This window comes from Anas platyrhynchos, chromosome 8 (assembly GCF_047663525.1).
Source record: "Anas platyrhynchos isolate ZD024472 breed Pekin duck chromosome 8, IASCAAS_PekinDuck_T2T, whole genome shotgun sequence".
NCBI lineage: Eukaryota > Metazoa > Chordata > Aves > Anseriformes > Anatidae > Anas > Anas platyrhynchos.
The window spans coordinates 30,743,806-30,762,427 of record NC_092594.1 but is presented as its reverse complement, the minus strand read 5'-3'; the positions used below and the strand labels follow the sequence as shown (position 1 = coordinate 30,762,427).

The window sequence follows — 18,622 nt, the reverse complement described above, 5'->3', positions numbered from 1 at the left end:
GGCACCACCTAGCAGTGTCCTGGGAAGCATTCCCAGGTAGGGCACAGCGAGAGGACCAAAGCTGGAGAGAGTCAGTTTGGTTTTGTGTTGCGCTGGTTTTGGGTTCCCTCTCTCCCTTTAATCGAAGCTCCTAAAAATAAGGGATGACATGGAAATCTGAGTCTGCTTTAAAAAGAAAAAAACAACTTTTCTACTCATTGTGGTTATTGGACAGAGACAAACAAACCAGAAAAAAAGGGGAGGGGGGGAAATCAGAAAGCAAAGACAAAACCAAGCCCCAGCTGATTTCTAACCTAATTTTGTGTTCTCGCAGCGCCTGGCAGGCTTCTTAGTCACGCAGACTTTGTGGCACTGGAGTCCCCTCGAGTGCCACCAAGCTCCTCAGCCAGCCAGGGGCTTTGAGATGCTCGCTGTGTAGGGAAGGGGTGCCCCAGGCAGGACAGGCAGCCTGTGCCAGCTGCAGATCTCTGTCTTAAGGGACAAAAGTTTTACACTCTATGACACCCAACAAAACACAAGGAAAGAACTCAGCCATACCTTCCCGGCACTGCAAACCCCCCTAGCACCTTGCCTCTGGACAGCCCAGCAGCACTGAGAGCTTCACCCACAAGCAAAGCAAAGCAAAACAAAACAAAGCAGTGACAACCAAACCCAGAGCACTCACCTCTGCTCCTTCCCTGGATCCCAAAGCACAGGCTGCAGGAACAGCCCTGCCCTACCAGGACACCAAAACCTGGGCTCCTATATGCAATTTCACACCACCTTCAGGGAAACCTGCCAGCAAGTCCCTGTCCTCACCACAGAGCCCTGGGCACCTGGGCTGGAACCAATTAAAGCAATTAGTAGCTCATCAGGGTCACCTTGGGGTTTTTGCCAAAGATCTTACCCTTTTGGGACCCTTCAGCATCTCCTTGGCTGCTCTGGGGGGCTCTCACCTCCCCACTTTTATCCCTTTCTTTTCCCCAGAGCTCATATTGTTATGGGACCGTGTAGTTCTGAGAGGGGACAGCAGGATAGATAAGGCAGGAGCTAATTAATTGCTCCTGATGGAAAAGTGACAACAAAGCTAATTAAGGCTCTTAATATGCCTCCTGCCTACCATGGTTAGCTGCTGTGGTGACCCTGTGCGTACTGGGATGGCAGAAACCTACCTGCTCTCCCCTTAGGACTCAAAATCTCCCTTCCCCTCAGTAATTTCTGTCACACTGACAGTTAATGGATGAGTCATTTTTCAACTAATTTTCAAAATGAAGGTTATCACCTTTTCTTATTACTATTAAGGTCATTTGTGCCTTATTTTAATTAAGTGATGTTCTTATTAACTTTTAAAGACACGTGTTATCTGAAGCATAATTATCTAGCCTTTTATTGTGCAGCAGAGCTGGACACAAGTACTGCAGGATGTCACATCCCACAAGGGGAAGGAGAATCCCAGGCTGGTTTTGGTTCTGACTCTGCCTGCAATTGTGTTAACTTGTTCTCGAGGCACTTCTCTTCCAACACGAAGCAGTGCCCTAAGAACACTGCACTGACAGGTCCTAAAGCACAGATCCTAAAGCAGGCTCATCCTGAAACTGCAGCGTGGGGCAGCGATGGCAGGATGGTCAGCAGGTCCTGAGCTGTTCTGTAAGCAATTAGCAACTAGCTTTTGTCAAGAACTATCATTGAACAGCCAAAACAGTGCAAGTTTTGGCTGCGTAGCTACACATTTTCCTCTAAAATTGTCCTGTGGAAGGGAACCAGGTGCTTAGCACTCGGCTTTTCCCAGCAGCTTCACCTCTGGTGCTCCCCGTGCCAGCTCTCACTTCTCAGAGAAGTCTCTCCATCAGCCTGGGATGGAGACACCAGGAACAGTTTCCAGGACACCAGGTATATGACTCTTTCACTCATGGAAAGATCTCACCCAAGACAAGCTCAAAAAGTTCCATAGTTGTTTCAGGACGGGAATGACAAACCTATCACGAACCTGGTGGCACAGAACATCCGCAGTAATTTAATTGGCACCACCTAGTTTTTCTCATTAGATGCAATTAAATAAACTGACAAAAAAGCCTGATGATGTTCACTGTTGCCACGTTACCAATATAGCAGATTTCTCTGCAACAAAACACCATCCCAAAATATGTTTCCTTATGGGATTTTTTTTTTTCAAGTTACACTATCAGAAAGAAAAAAAAAAAAAAAAGCTTTTTAAAAAAACTAAGTCTTTCAATGCACGGGGAATACTGCACAGCTTATGAACGACACTTGCAATCCGCGTCCTGTTCTCGGTGAACCTTGCACCCCTCCTTGTGGCACATTTAAGCAATTGCCTTGCGAGCACAATCCCACCTCCAGGAGGCTGTGGGGCCGCTTCCCAAAAAAGCAAAGCTAAACGCCCGAGACAGGCTTTCACGTCTGGCTCCAAGCATCGTCCTCTCCAGGTTGTGAACGTCTACGAGCTGGAGATATAAACAACTCTCCCTCTCACTAAGAGTCAAATACAAGCATGTTTCAAACATAATTAAACTGGAGGGTGTAGATGTGTGTGACACATTGGAACAGTTAAACTATCCAATCTTAATGTTTGTTTAAAGGTTACTTTTGGATGAAAGCTGGTTATAGAATAAATAACAGATGCTGAAGGCATCCATTATGTATTTTTGCAATTAGCAGAAAATCTTGGTACTTTTCTTAAGGAACATACATAATTTTGTGGGATGTTTATTGCTGGAAGCAATCTGCTCTTGCTGGCAGGAACAGCATCCAAGAGCCCAGGGAAGCTTCACAAGAAGTCACACATGGTGAGCCAAATGCAGTGCTCGCTTCAGGAACAAGCATTTCAAATGCCGAGCTCTGTGTCACAAGGAAGCGGTCAAATGCACTTTCTTTCCACAGAAAACTTTAAATGAAAAAGAATACGGTAAAATTACCCCTATGTCTATTTTCCATGGACATTCTGATTAGCCAGCAAAAATGTGGCTGCTGATTACACTTTCATTTGTGAAATGCATCCAGGATGTTTCATGACATCGTTGTCTCCTGTGCCCAAGGGCTCCTCTAACGCTCCAGCAACCATCTCCCCTCTTGGGGTAGGGAGGTGCTTTGCTGCTGGGAAAGTTTGTCCATCCAGGGTGAGTGGCCTGGAAAGAAAAATGGAAGTAGACAAGCCACTACAACACCCACAGAACATCTCCCTCCCAAAGGAAATGTGTGTGTGTGGAGTACAAGGCAGGGCCAGCAGCTGAGCTTTGTTCTGTGCCAGTCCTCCCCTGAAAAAAGGCACTGATGATTTCCATCATAGCAAACGTAACCCCAGGAGGTATTCGGATGACAAGAGGTATTTGGGTTAGAACATATCATTGGAATATTTGGTAATCACAGCGGGGGACTTCAGCTGGATCTCGCTTCGAAGACAACAGTGGCAATGCCCCAAGCAGCAACCTGAAGAGACAGCTCCATGAAGAGGCCACCACACATTAATTTGATTCTCCAAGTACCTTGACAGATTCTGGTAATCCCTGAAGTCCCCCATGATAGACTGAGCTTCATTCCAAAGACTTGATCCAATTGAGAAGTCATCCCAAAATACCTTTTCACATCTCACAGCACTGAACGAAAACGTGTGCTGAGCACAGACGTTTAGTTTTGTGCAAAGGGATCCGCTTTATAAGATACCATTTCCATATACCATCGTATATCATCATACTTACCCTGAGAGCTGCCCAGCAATCCCGCAGTCTTTGCTGTTTCTTACCATAAAGGAACTGCATTGTGCTAAAAAGCCCTCCAGAATAAAACAGATAATATCTTTTGGGATGGCGCCTTGCATTTTCCAAGAGTTGTCTCGCTGCAGCGGGCTATTACATGAAACTAAACCAAACCCTCCTATTTGTAAATTAGAAAGAAAAAGCACAACTCAAACTGTTATTTGGTTTAGCATTGAATGTTTTGCACAGTACTTAAGGAGCATTTTAGACAAAAGCAAGCTTTCTGCCAAATATTTGAGGGGGAAGAGAAGATTTCTCTTTTGCTGTCTGAATACAGTTATAAACCAGGATGACAAAATAGCCTGGCACCGCTGCTCGCAGCGAAACGAGCTGTGCATCTAGCTCTTCACAAGAATGGCTCAATTTGTCTTCATTCTGCTCATTTTAGAATCTACAGCTTTACCCCAAGGTAAATTCCTGCCCCTGTAACTCCTGAAATTCAAGGTGGCAGAGAACAAGCGGAGACAGCCAACTTCTAGGCAGGGAGCGCATTTTGTATGAATTTCTATCCAGCATAATTGTGAAAAGATGAGCTAGAGTAAATCCAAGCATCGCTGCCGCACAGAACAGATAGGTATCTAAAGCCGGAGTCTGATTAGTAGAGCAGAATTGACTGAGCTTCCTTAAGTATCTTTACTCCCCTCCTCAATCATCTCACTTGCTTCCATCGAAGCATGACAGGTCACTGCTAGTTCAGTGTCTACTGACTGAGGTTTTTTCATGCAGCTGCTGCTAAGCATTGTGCTGAAGCAAGATGGGCACATCTGATCTCACAGGAGAAAAGAGCACAGGTACTATAAAGATTTTCTACAGTTAAAAAATAGCACAACACGCTTTATTATCAGTTTTGTAACAGATTATGCACCAAGCTTGCTGGCAGAAACAGCAGTAGGCTGGTGGTACTTAAAGATTTTGCTGCTTTTGCAAGGAACAGAGATTGGTAAGAGCACCCCTTCGCCATCCCAAAGAGTATCTGCAATTCAGAAAGGTAAGGAAAAGACATTAAAAGGCAGAAAGCAAAGAGGATAGAGAATACTTCAGCTGAGCAGATTAACAGACTCAATAAAGACATCTATTGTTACCAACAAATACTCTACAGACCACAGGCTGAAAACCACCATCTTAAACTAAGCAATCCATGAAAAATAGCTGAGAGCAGCAGGATTAAATTCATCTATGCTCCCGTATCTCCACTGGAAGATTTGTAAAGGTCTGCAGATCAAAAGAGGGTGAGAGCTGCTGCTCTATGCAATCCAAAGTCTTAATATTTTTGTTGCTGTCTCCTTTGTTACCCGATTAGCTGAATCATCTTTGCATCGTCTTGCAGTTTTCACTATTAGCCAGCCGTTAGTCCAGGGATCTTCAGGCTACAGCAAGCACACAGCCCCATGCAACCAGCCTCGAAGCAGTAATCTGCTCTGCTCTTCTTCAGCGTGTCAGCCCCACCTGAGCAGAAGGCCAACCGAGCAGCCACAGATCGCAGCTTTCAGAGACATCTGCTTCACAACAGGGACCGAACTGGTACTGAACTTCAAACTAAGCAGGAAAGTAGCCCACTAAGCCGTAACTTTCCTAACTGCTGGCAGCTTTGAAACTGCCAACAGATAACAACAGTTGGCAGCTCCAGACTGAGCCAATTTTTTTTTTCCCCCATTTTAACTCTCCCATTCTCCTCAATTGAGCCTGGGCAGCAGCACACGGATTTCCCTGCTGTTTTGCATAAGATCTTGGAATTCCCTCACAAACCACCTCTTTTTATTAAGGACAAATGTTGTCAGTAGGGAATATCTTATACTGCAGCAATCCTATGCTCCGTGCTTGCAGTCTTCTCCACACCACTCTCTTCTGCCCCACTCCCCTGACAAATCAGCACCTTTCTGGCAAGGATTTTCAGTTCACCTCTCCTACCTATGGGAGAGGAAAGCTTGCTTTGGGACAAGCTACCAGAGTCTTACCCTTGTCGGTCTGTCCCCTAGGAGACTCCACATCCTCAGAGTAAGCTTTCAGCAACAGTTTTTAAAATAACATTTGGTTACACAGTTTTACCAGCAGAAAGCTACCTACACGGGTTGGAAAATTCCCTGCTTTTCCCGTTCCTTTCAGGCCAGCTGTGCAAATCTTTCCAGAGTAAGGTTTCAAGTTCAACATGTTGTTTACTGGAAACCTACATGTGAATAAACAACTCATTTGTGACAAACCTCTCTGTGAAATATGAAGACTTAAAATAAGCCTGGCAACCTCTCCACTTTTTTTTGTGTTTGTCTTTAAAAAAAAAAAATATGCTGCACCAATCCTGCTTCCACCGATATCCAAAACAGTTTTCAGTTTGTCTATCTTGAAGGGCAACCATGACCAGTGTCCAAAAGCAAGTTCTTAACTGATGCATCTAGACTAAAAGTACCCTAAATGGAAGAAAAGCTCCTTTAAGAACACAATCTCCAGCAAAGCACATAAACTTGTGATGCAGAGTAGCAGAAAAGCATCCAAGAAGTCAGTGATTGAGCAAGGAAGCAAGGGAAATCAAAAAAAAATAATCTCTAACAGTAGCCACACAATAGGATCAGGTTTCCTGGTCCACTTCCCAAGCCCCATTTCTTTCACAGACATTCCAAACGAATTATTGCTGCAGAACTGTAAGAATGTAGTAACTTGACAAACCTATATAATCAAGAAAAGGTCAAGAAATCAAGAAAGATTAGGGAAATGCCTGCGGAGTTCTCATCTCTTCAGGACTTCAGTTCTGATGCTGAAAGCTGAACCTTTATAGACATATCCGTGTGTGTTTGTCCATGCAAGATATATGAAGTGTACATATATATTGTTTTTCATAAATATGTACAGAGAAATTAAGCCAAGCACTCCTATTAAGCCACAGAACAAAGTTTATTCAATCTTCTCAAATTCTGTGTACAGTTTTGCTGCTAAGTGGGCACAACACATTGGCATATTACCTTTAATCTTCATTTCAATTTTAAATCCAACTTGAAAGATTTTGTAACATTTAATGGCATCTTCAATAAATAAAAGGACAAAAATAACTAGTCTTTGTACAGACATTACAATCCACTCCAAATTCAGTATTGCCAAAACATTTGTCTTTAAAAATAAAAAACAACAAAAAGAAATAACTTGCTCTAAAGGGTTTTTTGTTTGTTTTAGCACTTAAATACATAGAAAAGTATACGATGAGAAAAAACAGATATTCTATCCTCAGCAGAATTTGTAAGAGCCAGTAACTTAGAAACAAAGATAATTAAATCTCTAAGGAGATTAAAGAATCCTGCTTGAAGTCTTGAAAAACGTCCTGATTTTAGCCTTCACATCAGAAGTGTAGTTTCACTGGGTCCTATCCTATGTCAGCATACTTATACAATAAGAATTACATTCCATGATTTATTTATTTATTTTAAAGGAAAATTCATAAAGCAAAAGCATTAGCCTCCCATACTAACAGAAGTAATCATGGTCCATATATTCTGCAATAGTAAACAGGTATTTGTGCTCAGTCCTTTGTTTGAACTACCACCATACTGGAAAAGATCCTGTAGTTTACCCTTTATTTCTGTATCCACCTCTTCCCAGTCCAACAGTAGCAGGAACCTCAGTAAAATGAGTATTCATGCAAATACAAACCTGCCTGCACACATCAGAGCACAGGATGAGGACCAACAAAACTAATTCTAATTAGAACTTGGCTTAATTTAAAGCTTTCTAAATATAGGAAGTCAGCAATAAAGAAAAGCTGAATCCTCAAATTTTCTAACTGCAATTCCCTGTAATTTGCAGCCCATCACAAACCAATAGTAATGTCAGTTAATGTAGCAAGAAGAATCCTATCACTAAAATTAGTTAAAACACCCATCCTCAAGCCTTCTTGGGGCTTCTTCAGTGAAAGCTCAGGGTGTGCAAGGAATGCATGGTTGGGCCCATATGCATGCTAGTCTTATGGGGGGAGGTTACTTTAAACAGAAGGTAGAATTACATCACATCTGTACAAACACTTAAAATACCGTTTTTCAGCTAGTTATCTGCTTCTCCCAACTATTATTGCTGCTGACTATACTAATGCAAGAGAATGTGATAAAGCAGGACCCAATCTGTTTAAGAGAATGGGACTTTTTCTGCAGATATTTTCCCTTCAGCTGACCACATAATAACAAAAGTGCAATCATTTACAAACTTTTCAAAGCAACTATTAAAATTATATACTTTTAGGGAAACAAATTTATAAGTTTAACCATAAAAATATTTCCCCAAGTAATAAACCTCAAAGCATTCAGTAACACAGTATTTCAGTAATTATAATACAGGAAATCCCTTCCACTTGTTACAAAAGACAGAACTATTAGAAGATTTTGCTTAATGTACACTATTTAAGAGTTTCACACCTTGTGAAGGTCATGCCATAATTAAGAACTAAACTATCATTCAAAGCAAATGAGAATGGAAAACTGACCTGACTTTGAAATGATATTCTCAACTTTTTGGAAACGAAGACAAGGCAAAGCCCAGGGTCGTGTTATCCAGATAGTCAGGAACTTACAAGACAGTTTACACCCAGAATCATAAGACAGCACCATTTTCCATAAACTACTTTGTATGTCTATTGCTGAACAGCATATTAAATAGTTTTGTGAGAACTGCTAAAACAGATTCTCATACTAACTGTAGTTTTACTTACAGAATACACGTTTGGGGGCAACAGGGAACTCTGTGACAAAAATTATACTCTGAAAAAAATGTTTCCTCAAATTGGTCCAAACATCCGAAAGACAAACATGGGCACACAGGTCCCTCATTGCTTAATGTTGTTGTTTAGTTGATCCTTAAGACAGGTGCATGACAACAAAGAAGGGCCACCCATGACAGGCACAGAACTGTGACAGTATAGTCTCTTCAGAGATGTGTTTTAACTGATTTTGCCACATGAGCAACTGAACTCATACTAATGGAGAACCCTGAAACTTGTATACTTTAGCCACAAGAAATTATTTCCTATCAAAAAAAACAGATACGTTTGTAATTAACTGCTTTTTCAATCATCAATCAATATGTGAAAAACAATAAAAAACCTTTTAAAACAATTACAAAGAGTGGACTGCAGTAGCAGCTATTCAAGCAAGATTCAAGCACAAGTTTAAACGAACTTTCAAGCTGGGAATTAGCCTTCTTTGTCAAAAATTTGTACAACTTTTTCAAAAACCTAAAAAGAGAGAGATGAAAACGTTATTAATTTTATGAAGTGTTAGGTAAACAGTCACTTCAAGTTAATCCAGCACACAATAATTGATAGTATTTAAAGATGTTTTTCTTAGAATTTTCATAGTGATTCTTCAATAGAAAAATTGGCACCAACACTGGGAAAGCGGGACATAAGAACAATAATAAATATTTCAGAAAAGCGAGATCTCATGAAAGTGAAAAAGCCAAGAAACTGTTGAACACAGAAACAATAAAAATCTTTTTAGTCCGGCTCATGTTCAAGCAGAACAAATTGATTTCTTGGTTATTCCTATCTCAATTAGTTCTTTACAAGTCAAAATGAAAGTTCCACAACCTCCTTCAGTAATAAACTCATTCAGAAATCACTGCCTAATTAGCTTCACTGACCATACATACAAACAAGAAGAATGCCATAAATATGTAGTCCGCCCACTGCCATCCCCATGTTTTCAGGCTTACATACTTACTTCATCAACAGATTTAGAGGCATCCACTTTTCTGACTTTTCCCATTCTCTCATATAAGTCTATTATAGGCTTAGTAGACTGCAGATATGTATGAATTCTAGGAGAAAGCAAAGAATGCATTTATTTACATAATAACATTAAAACAGAAGAGAACTGAAAAGTTTTGGATATAGTACCTTTTTTCCAGACTCTCCCGATTATCATCACTTCTACCACTGCTCTTGCCTCTTTCAAGACAGCGACCAATACATATCTACAAAAGACATCAAAAGGATGATCATAACCGCAAACACAATGTGCTTACCTGAAAAGCAGGAGCAAAACAAAATAAATTATGAATTAGTAACAAATCTAGATAGTCCAGACATACAAAATATTGTCCGGATCAGATGTATGTAAGCCAGATATCACATAGGGAGTTAAGATTATTCCACAGAAAAAGGATGACAGCTTTGACAGCTTTACATTTCACCAGTTTATTAAGATGCGAGTTCTTAAAATGGAATTAGGGTCAGTGGAAGCAAAAGCAACATCAAGTTCTGTGGTGTGAATAAGACTCCAACTTGAGACATTTAAAGAAGAAAATATCTGATTTTCATGGATGTGTTCTGATCTGAAAAGCACAATGTCAGACTAGACTACCAATATATGCTTACACTGAAAAAGAGTCAGTGTGTTGTCTCAAGAATTTAAGTAAGACGACACGTTAATTTATTCAAAGTTATACTATTTTTACTTGGCATTGCCATAAGAAGATTTAAAAAGCAAAGTCTCAGTAAAAATTATAAAACCATACTCAAAGGCTGCCCGTTGAACTGTTAGTTTTGAAGCCTAAAGTAAAGTAAGCAATGCTGACACGTGTATACCTCATGAGTATATTTACCTTACGCATGCAAGAGGACAACAGTTAGGTGATTTTTTTTTTCCTACAAAGTACATCTATAGTAAAAATTAGAATCTCAAAATCAACACACCCCCAGTGAAAGTTTTCACTTAACCTTTTATTTTCTTTATTAAGCAGAAAAATAGACCCACACTTGTTGAGACTAAAAAACATTGCAATTAAGAAAAAAATAGCAACATTTCTTAGAAAATTGGGGGAAAGGGAGAAAGCCAGATTAAGATGTTATTTTACTATCAGTTTTTAATCCCTCAAGGGCACTGTCATATTAAAGAGACAGCACATCATGGCATTTGTTTAATTAATATAATGTATCATTGTCAAAAAGCCCTTATAATTAATGACTTGCTGAATACAATTTTGATTATGAAGTATCCTACAGCACAGCTCACAACTATGAAAATTAAGACTTACGCTGTCAGCACTTTAGAATTAAAGCAAACATTGCTACCAAACAAGTAGACTGAAATCTTTAAGAGTAAACAGAGCAATGTTTTTTGAACATGAATCAAATGATTGTTTAATACATTTAAAGCTTTTATAAACGCTCCAGAATGCAATTCTTTGAAGTGCTTCTTCAGTAAAATTTATTTGCAGACGATTGTACCAAGTGTAATTACTCACTTGCTATTGCAAAAGCCTGCAGTTCTTCATCTGCAGAAACAAGTTGCCAAAATGCCTGAAACTCACAAATCAAGTTTTCCTTCTACTCCAACACCAGTCCCTTGATATTGAAAGATTCACTACCCAACTGAGTTTTATCGTTCTGCAGTGAATCTCACAATACAGCAAGAAAAGAAGTTAGGCTAACACACTTCATTACCTCGTTGTCGCAATCAAAAAACAGAACAAAAGAAACATCCGCCTTTCCATCCATAGTCTTATTCCAGCCTTGAAGATTATCTTCATTTCTGGGAAATCCATCAATCAAGAACTTGTTCTTCTGGGAATTAGCAGCCATTGTTTGATCCATAGCCTGCCAGAAGAGAATTCAATTCAAGATCCCCTGCACATGCAATTATCTAGCAACTTACTCAATCACCCCCAAAGTGTTCATATGGCAAATTAATAAGTATTTCTCTTAGAGTTATTGCAGATTTACAGAGTGGTTTTTTTTTTTTGTGTGTGTCACCTTCAATGTGTTCTATTTATTTCACTGATGCAACAATAGAGCCTCCTCTTGAACTGAATGCACCATTTCATAAAGCTCAGTATCTCAAACTTTTAAAGCTGGGCTTGTTTGTTATATTCTGCAATATTGTGTAACAGCACATACCAGTGTAAGATGCCAAACTGTCCCTGGTCTAGAATTAAGTCTAATGGAAAAAACTCCAGAGAAAATTAGTTGCATGAGCAACAGAAGCTTTTTCTGTCACAAAGGAGATGCTCTGATTATTTTCCTGGACATCTAAATAAGGATGAACACTGGAGTTTCTCCTTCCATAGGAACATTAGCAGGTGCTCTTCCCCTTTCCTTCACCTGGCTGTCTATTTTGTTAAAACTTACAAAAACTTAATAATTTTAATGCCTTCACCCTACACTCTCACATGACTGATCTGACCACTAAGCCCTACAGCGTGCTAAGGGAAGTGAGAAATACACAATTTCATTTGTTTCCCTAGAAGAACACAAAAAGAAAAATTTAAATTCTCACAGATCCCTAGGTATCAGAGGCCATCACCCACTGCCTCCCAGCCAGCAGCATGACTAATTGCTGAGAGAAGCACAGCATGCAGTGTGCACCTGTGTCTGCTATTCCATACAGCTCATACTACATTGGAAAACAGGCAGTTCTTGAAGAACACTGCCACTGCTTTGTCACTTAGTCTGCAAGAGTGAGCTAGAAAGGAAATAGCCCTTTCCTCACCCTCTTCAACAAGCTGATTGTTATTTCAACTGGTACGATTTCTCCCTCCTTAATGTAGTTCTCAATGAGTTCTCCATACTGTGAGCCCGGCCTTTTTCGTTCATCTCGAAGGAGGTCGCCAGCAGAAAGGTGCGTGTAGCCGTATTTCTGAAACATGCAAAAAACAGGCAGATGCCCTTGAATTAGTACACATGCAAGGTTACATCAGTCAACACTATCAGTGACATTTATCCTTGTACTACAACAGAAAAATATCAGAAATAGCAGCTTGCTAGTGGCAGATCTGTTCCATCTTCAGGACGCACTGAAAGCACAGCAAGAGAGATTCTTGGGCTAAATGGTTCACATGGCCTTGGTCAGATATTCGCATCCTGTTTTCAAAGGTAATGTCCCATTTGGAAATGAGAAAGTCTCAAAGTGCCCGAGGCACTTCTTGAAACATTACACTGTGCATGAGACATTTAACAAGCACCAAACTTGATAGAAGCTACACCTCATCCAACACAATTCCAGTACCTCACTTCTCCACATGATAAAGCCAGATTTGACCTACTGACTGATGGCCTTTTCAAAATTTTAAGACTGTCTTTCACTGCTAGGTTTACACAACGGGTAAATCAAAAAAAAAAAAAAAGCACATAAACCAATTCCTGCTTCTTTGCAGCTGGAGGCATGCTTTAAGCACAGCAGCGTCCTTATTTTCTAGTTGTAGGTCTGACAGCAACTTCCTCCTCTGTCTTGGTCGCATCACTTATAACTGCATCTAAGGGTGCAGGTGCACAGATGCCTTGAACCAACAGAAAGCACTGCTGCCAGCAAACAGTCCTGCCCACACGCTGCTCCAAACCCAGCCCTGCACACCTGCCCTGTGTTCGTCCTTCCCCAGGAAGGAGGTGATCAAAACTCAGAGGGCTGCCCTTGTGGGAGGCTCAGATGTGGGCTGTGAGCAGATTAATCAGTCCATGGGAGATCTTACCAAAGAGAAACGTGTTGTTATAAGGGAAAATTCAGATCACAAAACAATCACTTGCTCAGCTCATTTAGCATCAGAAGAAAACTAACCAAGTGTACTCCTTGAACAAATATAGTCCTTAAAAACAGATGTAAAGACATCTCTTTAACGAATGCTTAAGCTAAACGGGCAATAAAGACACCTCCTGGGCGATTACCTAAGCTATCTATACACCCAAGACAGAGTACACCTATACATACTTATCCTGAAGTTTTTGCTACAAAACAAAAGCAGCAGCAAATTACTTCAGGGTTATCAGCTCGGCTGCAGCAACATCTGAAGCAAATTTCAAAAATGGTGCCTGAGCAGCATAATAATGTGCCTAAATGCTTTTTCAGGCTGTGAACTTGGGATTTAAAAACTTGGCTACTGGACTAAGTACAACAGAAATATTACACAACCCACTAAGTGGCTTTAAAAACATTTCAGTTGCTTTCCAATTTCACCCACAAAAGCGTGGAAAGTTAGTTCTGCATAGTCATAATTTAAGAAGGGATATAATTACCTAAATCTCCAAAACTCTACACATCTGGAAAGAAAAGGAAACAAGATTTTGCTTTAAGTAACTGTGAACAAAAACCTCCACAAATATCTTCTGTAAGCTCTCTGTACTCCTGCTTTCATGTGCATTGCATTTGGACATGCCTATTTAACTGCAAATCTACATATTAACTATGGACTACAGAAGCCGTAAACCCAAGTAAATCTTTTCTCTTAAGCACGAAACCTTACTCTGCTGAACCCCAAATTAACATGCAGTCCTTGGTGAAGTAAAGAACGATGATGTTTTTCACATTAAGTTTCTACGAAGAAGAAAACAGGAGGAAAAATATAATCCCTTCTGTTTTAGAGGATTACCAAACCATTTAATTTTCCTTGGCATGTCCCTTTTCATGCATGAAAAGAAACTTGAGTCAGACAATTTTTGGAATTCTCTGTCCTTTGCAGCAGCAAACTAAATTATTTTTTAACGGCTGAACGGGAAAGTAAAAGATAGAAGTGTTTTAAAGTGCTGCTGTATAAATAGAGTTGTTTTAGATAATAGTAAATTGTCTTCTGGAGTAACCTTCAGAACGGATTAACCAGGCAATAAGGAAAACAAACTTCTCCTTCAGTGGCAAAACATCTATTTGTTAACTGCTCTGAGCGCAAGAGCCAAAGACAACATGTCAGTTTAAACAACACAAACAAGCACAGAGAAAGGCCTGACTGCGAGTCTATACGCAGCAGGCTGCAGGGACGTGGTGCTCATGCTGCTCTTGCCAGTTTTAATCAAGCCATGTGCCCAGGACACAAAGTTTTCTTTCATCTTTGGCGAGACAAACCCTCAGCAAGTGTCCTGAAGCAGACAAAACTTTAACTTTCCCCAAGAGCTCGCAAAAGAGACTGTAATGTTACTGCACCACCAGGCTAAATGCTCTCACGCCTTGCAAGTTCACATTGTGCCAGCACTTTCCAGCAGCGCCAAGCCCATCGCGATGCAATCCCCAGGATGGAACCTGTTGCAACCACTTCTCTGAAATCAGAAAGAGAGGGCTGTGACTTCCAAACAATGAAAAAGCAGTTCCTCCAATTCTCCCAGAAGAATGCATACATTCTTTTAGAGTAGATCCATAACATTAGCTGACGGCTGAAAGGTCGGCTTAAAATAGCAACCAGGTTAAACAAACAAAAAAATAAAATACTTGGATGCCATGCACCTAAGATCTGGACAGACTTCTAGACCTTGGAAAATAAACAATTCACTATTCTAAAACATTTCATAGATAATGTTTTCCACTATGCTAGCTAACAGGCACGCCCTTCTAGAAGAAAAAAAAAAAAAAGAAGAAATCATCAAAGAGCTACCATATAAGCTGCTCTCATTGTTTTCAAAACTGTTTTCACATTTGGAGAACCATGACCCCAGTCTCTAACAGAAAATCTGTTTTCAGTGTAGATACCTTCCTCCCTTGCTTTCGAAAAGCAGACTGAAGTGGAAAGGCAAGTTCAAGTTTCTAGCAATCCCACCTGAGAGGTGTTACTTAGAACAGCCCTTAACAGTGCTCTGCAAGAGAGCGAAGCACAGCTTGCTTGTTCATCGCACAAAGGCTTGGGAAATCAGGCTCCACTCAGCAGGGCGAACTGGGACGCACAATCTGGATGTGCCACATCTCCAAATGAAACCCCAAGCCTGCTGCCTCTCCAGAACGCCCTTCTCTTCCCTGTACCACTGCCACTTGATCTGTCATCTGCCAGCCAGGATCTGCAACATCCGCCTGCAGCCAGCACAAGCCTTACGTTGTGTTTGCTGAAAGGCGAGTAGATTCACATGAACTGCAAACGAGAGCAGAGGGCTCGTATCCGTGACACACCTGAACGTGGCAGAGCTCAGCCTGGCCGCTCCCTCAGCATAGTAAGAAGGAACCAGGAGCGTGGATCAGCTGCTGCTGGGACCCCATGCTGGAGCTTTCACGGAGCACGAGGTTTGCTTCTGATTCAGCCCCGTGTGGTCCAGCAGCACACCTCTCTGCTACACAGTTTGGAAGTTCCTTGAGTGCGCAGAAGCCAAGAAAGAAGCTAGAGCAACACAAATTACTGCTCTGACCTTGAATCCTATCTTGGCTTATCGTTGTTAATCTGCAAATGAAAGTCAAAGGGCTGAACAAATAAAAACCAAACTTTTATTGCCCTAGTTCTGGCCTGTCATATCTTCTGGCAACTTTCAGTTGCTTCGTAAGGTTGCCCATTTTCTCAGATAGCCTCTTCAAGAGCTAGTAAAGAAATAAAAATAGAACCGTGTAAAGCATGCAGCCTTCATGGTGTGGGGTTTGGGGTTTGTTTGTTTTGCTTAAACCTAAAAAAGTCTTGTCTGCCCCGTTGGCAATCTACACATAGAAACAGAACTTTGAGGTATAAATCATCATGCAGTAGCAGCCCTTCTGTCTGCATATTCCAGTAAAAAAATTAAAAAAAGATTTCCCTAGCTAGAGATATATTCTTGCTTCTGGGGGAAAACAAAACAAAACACAAGGCAAAACAAAACAAAAAGCACAAAACCCACACTAATAAAAACAAAACACACAAAGGAGATCCCACTGATAGCGCCTCTGGGGAAGTGGGGGGCAAACAGAACACCCCAGTGCTTCAGGAACGCAGAGCTGAACAAAAGACACCCAGGATGGCTGGGAAAGTCCTAAATTCAATGCCCAGCGAGCGAGCCTGGGTTCTGTAAAATGGAAGCATATAGGGATTTTTTTTTTTTTTGAGGGGGGTTAAATGATCTCTCACCATGTTTCACAACAGCGCCACGGTTCAGAAATATGAACTGACATTCCAGCAAACAATCATGAGAACTCGGAGCTAACTGGACTACCAGTACGTGGCACTCTTGGAAGGGATTTTAAAAACTGAGTTTAGAGCAAACAACTTTGAAAACGATTTTATTTCAAGAAAGTTACCGCTGTCTCTCTGCAGACTTCCAGAGGACAATTAACACATGACAGCAAAAAACTAAATCTGCTACTGCTGCTTCCAGAGGAAGTTTCTGATACACTGCCTTCTTCTTTGCAGTTTTCTTCTCCCCAGAGAATCTCTATCACACATCCCAAAACAACTTAGCACCTTTTCCCCCTTGGATTCTAATTTACGATCTTGCAGAAAGAAGAGGCTCAGCATCCCACCTTGTGGGCTGAATTTTAAACACAAATATCCAGCTTAGGGCTGCGGTGGGAATTAATTACATTTGGCGTATGCACAGAGGGGTGTTTTGCATACCCCAAATCCCTGCAGAGTCACCTTGCCAAAAAAACAAAGAGACAACAACAAAAACAGCTGACATCTTGCTTGAAATTAAGACAGATTATTTAGTTATTCTTTTTTCCCCTCTCCCAAAGGATCTTTGTGTTTCAGGCAAAGGTTGTAAAAATTTAAAGTTTAAGTTAATGAAATCATATTTTGTGCAGATTTGAGGAATTAGGTATTTTTTCCTTGACTGTACCATAACTACTTCATTAGCAAAGTTCAAAAGTCAGTAATAAAACATTCATTTTGTCCTATATACACATAATGACCTCGCAATCACAAAAGATAAACGCTGTGGAAAGTATGAAGGTTACATCTCAAGAACATGCACTCAGATGCCTTCATCTACCTGCTCCAACAGCTGCCCCACAGAGAGCCCTGCAACATCCCAGCGATGCTGAACGCTACCTCAGGCAGCCGTGGAAGGCTGTGGGAGTTAATCTGCAGGGCGGGGAGAGAGCAGGCACTTAAGAGGGAATTCTGCTTCATCCCCTCCCAAATAGGAGGAATAGAGCAGCATTTCTACTGAATTTACATTTCAGTGACAATTCTGTGAGCCTAGGGAATACACGCACAAGTCTCCCCTCCGTATCAGAGGAAACCAGCCTCCTTCAGCTGTCTCTTCAAACCTTATCTGCAAAGATAAAGAAACCTAATCACTTACCTGCTGCTCTCTTTTGTACACTGTGTCAATACCCATTTTCACTTGCTATTACAAATTCTTCCCTCAAATCACTTCCCCGTTTTAGTCCAAACTTGATACAAATACACGCCCGGTCCGTAATGAGGGGCTGCGATCTGAACAGCCACGATGCAGGCTGGTACTTAGGAAATCCACATCTTACCTGTAATGACTGATGGCTATCTCCCTTCTCTGGGAGGGAGAAACACAGTCAGCAAAGCAATTACAACACTTTTTGAGAAATTGTTCCCAGGTAGTACTTAATGCCAGCTCCACAAACCACCTACAGGAGCTTGTGGTTTTGAATAAAGTCATTTGAAGCTAAAAATCATATGGGGTCACACCTCAGCAGAGAGAGGCCTCTCCACGTGACGTGCTCCGTCCCACATCTCCAGCATGTACAGCAACTGAGAAGTATTTATAGTTCATACTGACTTTTTGTTGAGCACAAACTCCAGGTTTAGAGCAAGATACGGGATCGGATTCGTTCCTAACATAAACTAATATTAATCAGCCCATTTATACAACAAAGATGAATGAGGTTTATTATTACTTAGCTGCAGCCCCTTTTCTCTGCGGCAAGCTGCCAACGGGGTTTAAAATCCAAACAAAAATACACTTTCAACCTGAAGGCAGCACTGAGTGCATAAAGGCCATTCAACTGCCTGCATTAGGGCTCTCTGGGGGGCTGTGAGGGCCAGGCCAATGGTGTGAGCTTAAAAAAATCTGGTGCTCAACAGAGCCTTGATTGCATTTCATCCATACTTCCCTGTTCATGCTCTCTCTTTCTGAAGTTTTCCAGCAGACTCCCCCAAGCCCAGCCCTCACTGGAGCCACCCCAGACCTTCCCTCCCTCAAGGCTTAGCCAGCAACTCCCGCAGAGTTGCCCAAGGGAGTGGGAGAGCCAGACACTGCTGTCAGCAGCCCCTTGTGCTTC

The 18,622-nt window shown here is 41.2% G+C and overlaps 1 protein-coding gene across 3 annotated transcripts in view; it reads right to left on the bottom strand.

Annotated features, from left to right (window-relative positions):
* CMPK1 (cytidine/uridine monophosphate kinase 1) overlaps positions 1-18,622 on the bottom strand; it is a 37,215-nt gene that overhangs the window by 16,813 nt on the left and 1,780 nt on the right. For 2 of the 3 annotated variants that reach the window (XM_072041430.1, XM_072041431.1), the window contains exons 2-5: positions 12,209-12,355; positions 11,164-11,316; positions 9,616-9,692; positions 9,440-9,536 (exon numbers count right to left, since the gene is read on the bottom strand). In XM_072041430.1, the coding sequence (XP_071897531.1) occupies positions 9,440-9,536; positions 9,616-9,692; positions 11,164-11,316; positions 12,209-12,355 (474 nt within the window). Of the gene's footprint in view, positions 1-7,461; positions 8,953-9,439; positions 9,537-9,615; positions 9,693-11,163; positions 11,317-12,208; positions 12,356-18,622 lie in introns of those variants that run through there. The other variant, XM_027462809.3, reaches the window with a different exon arrangement.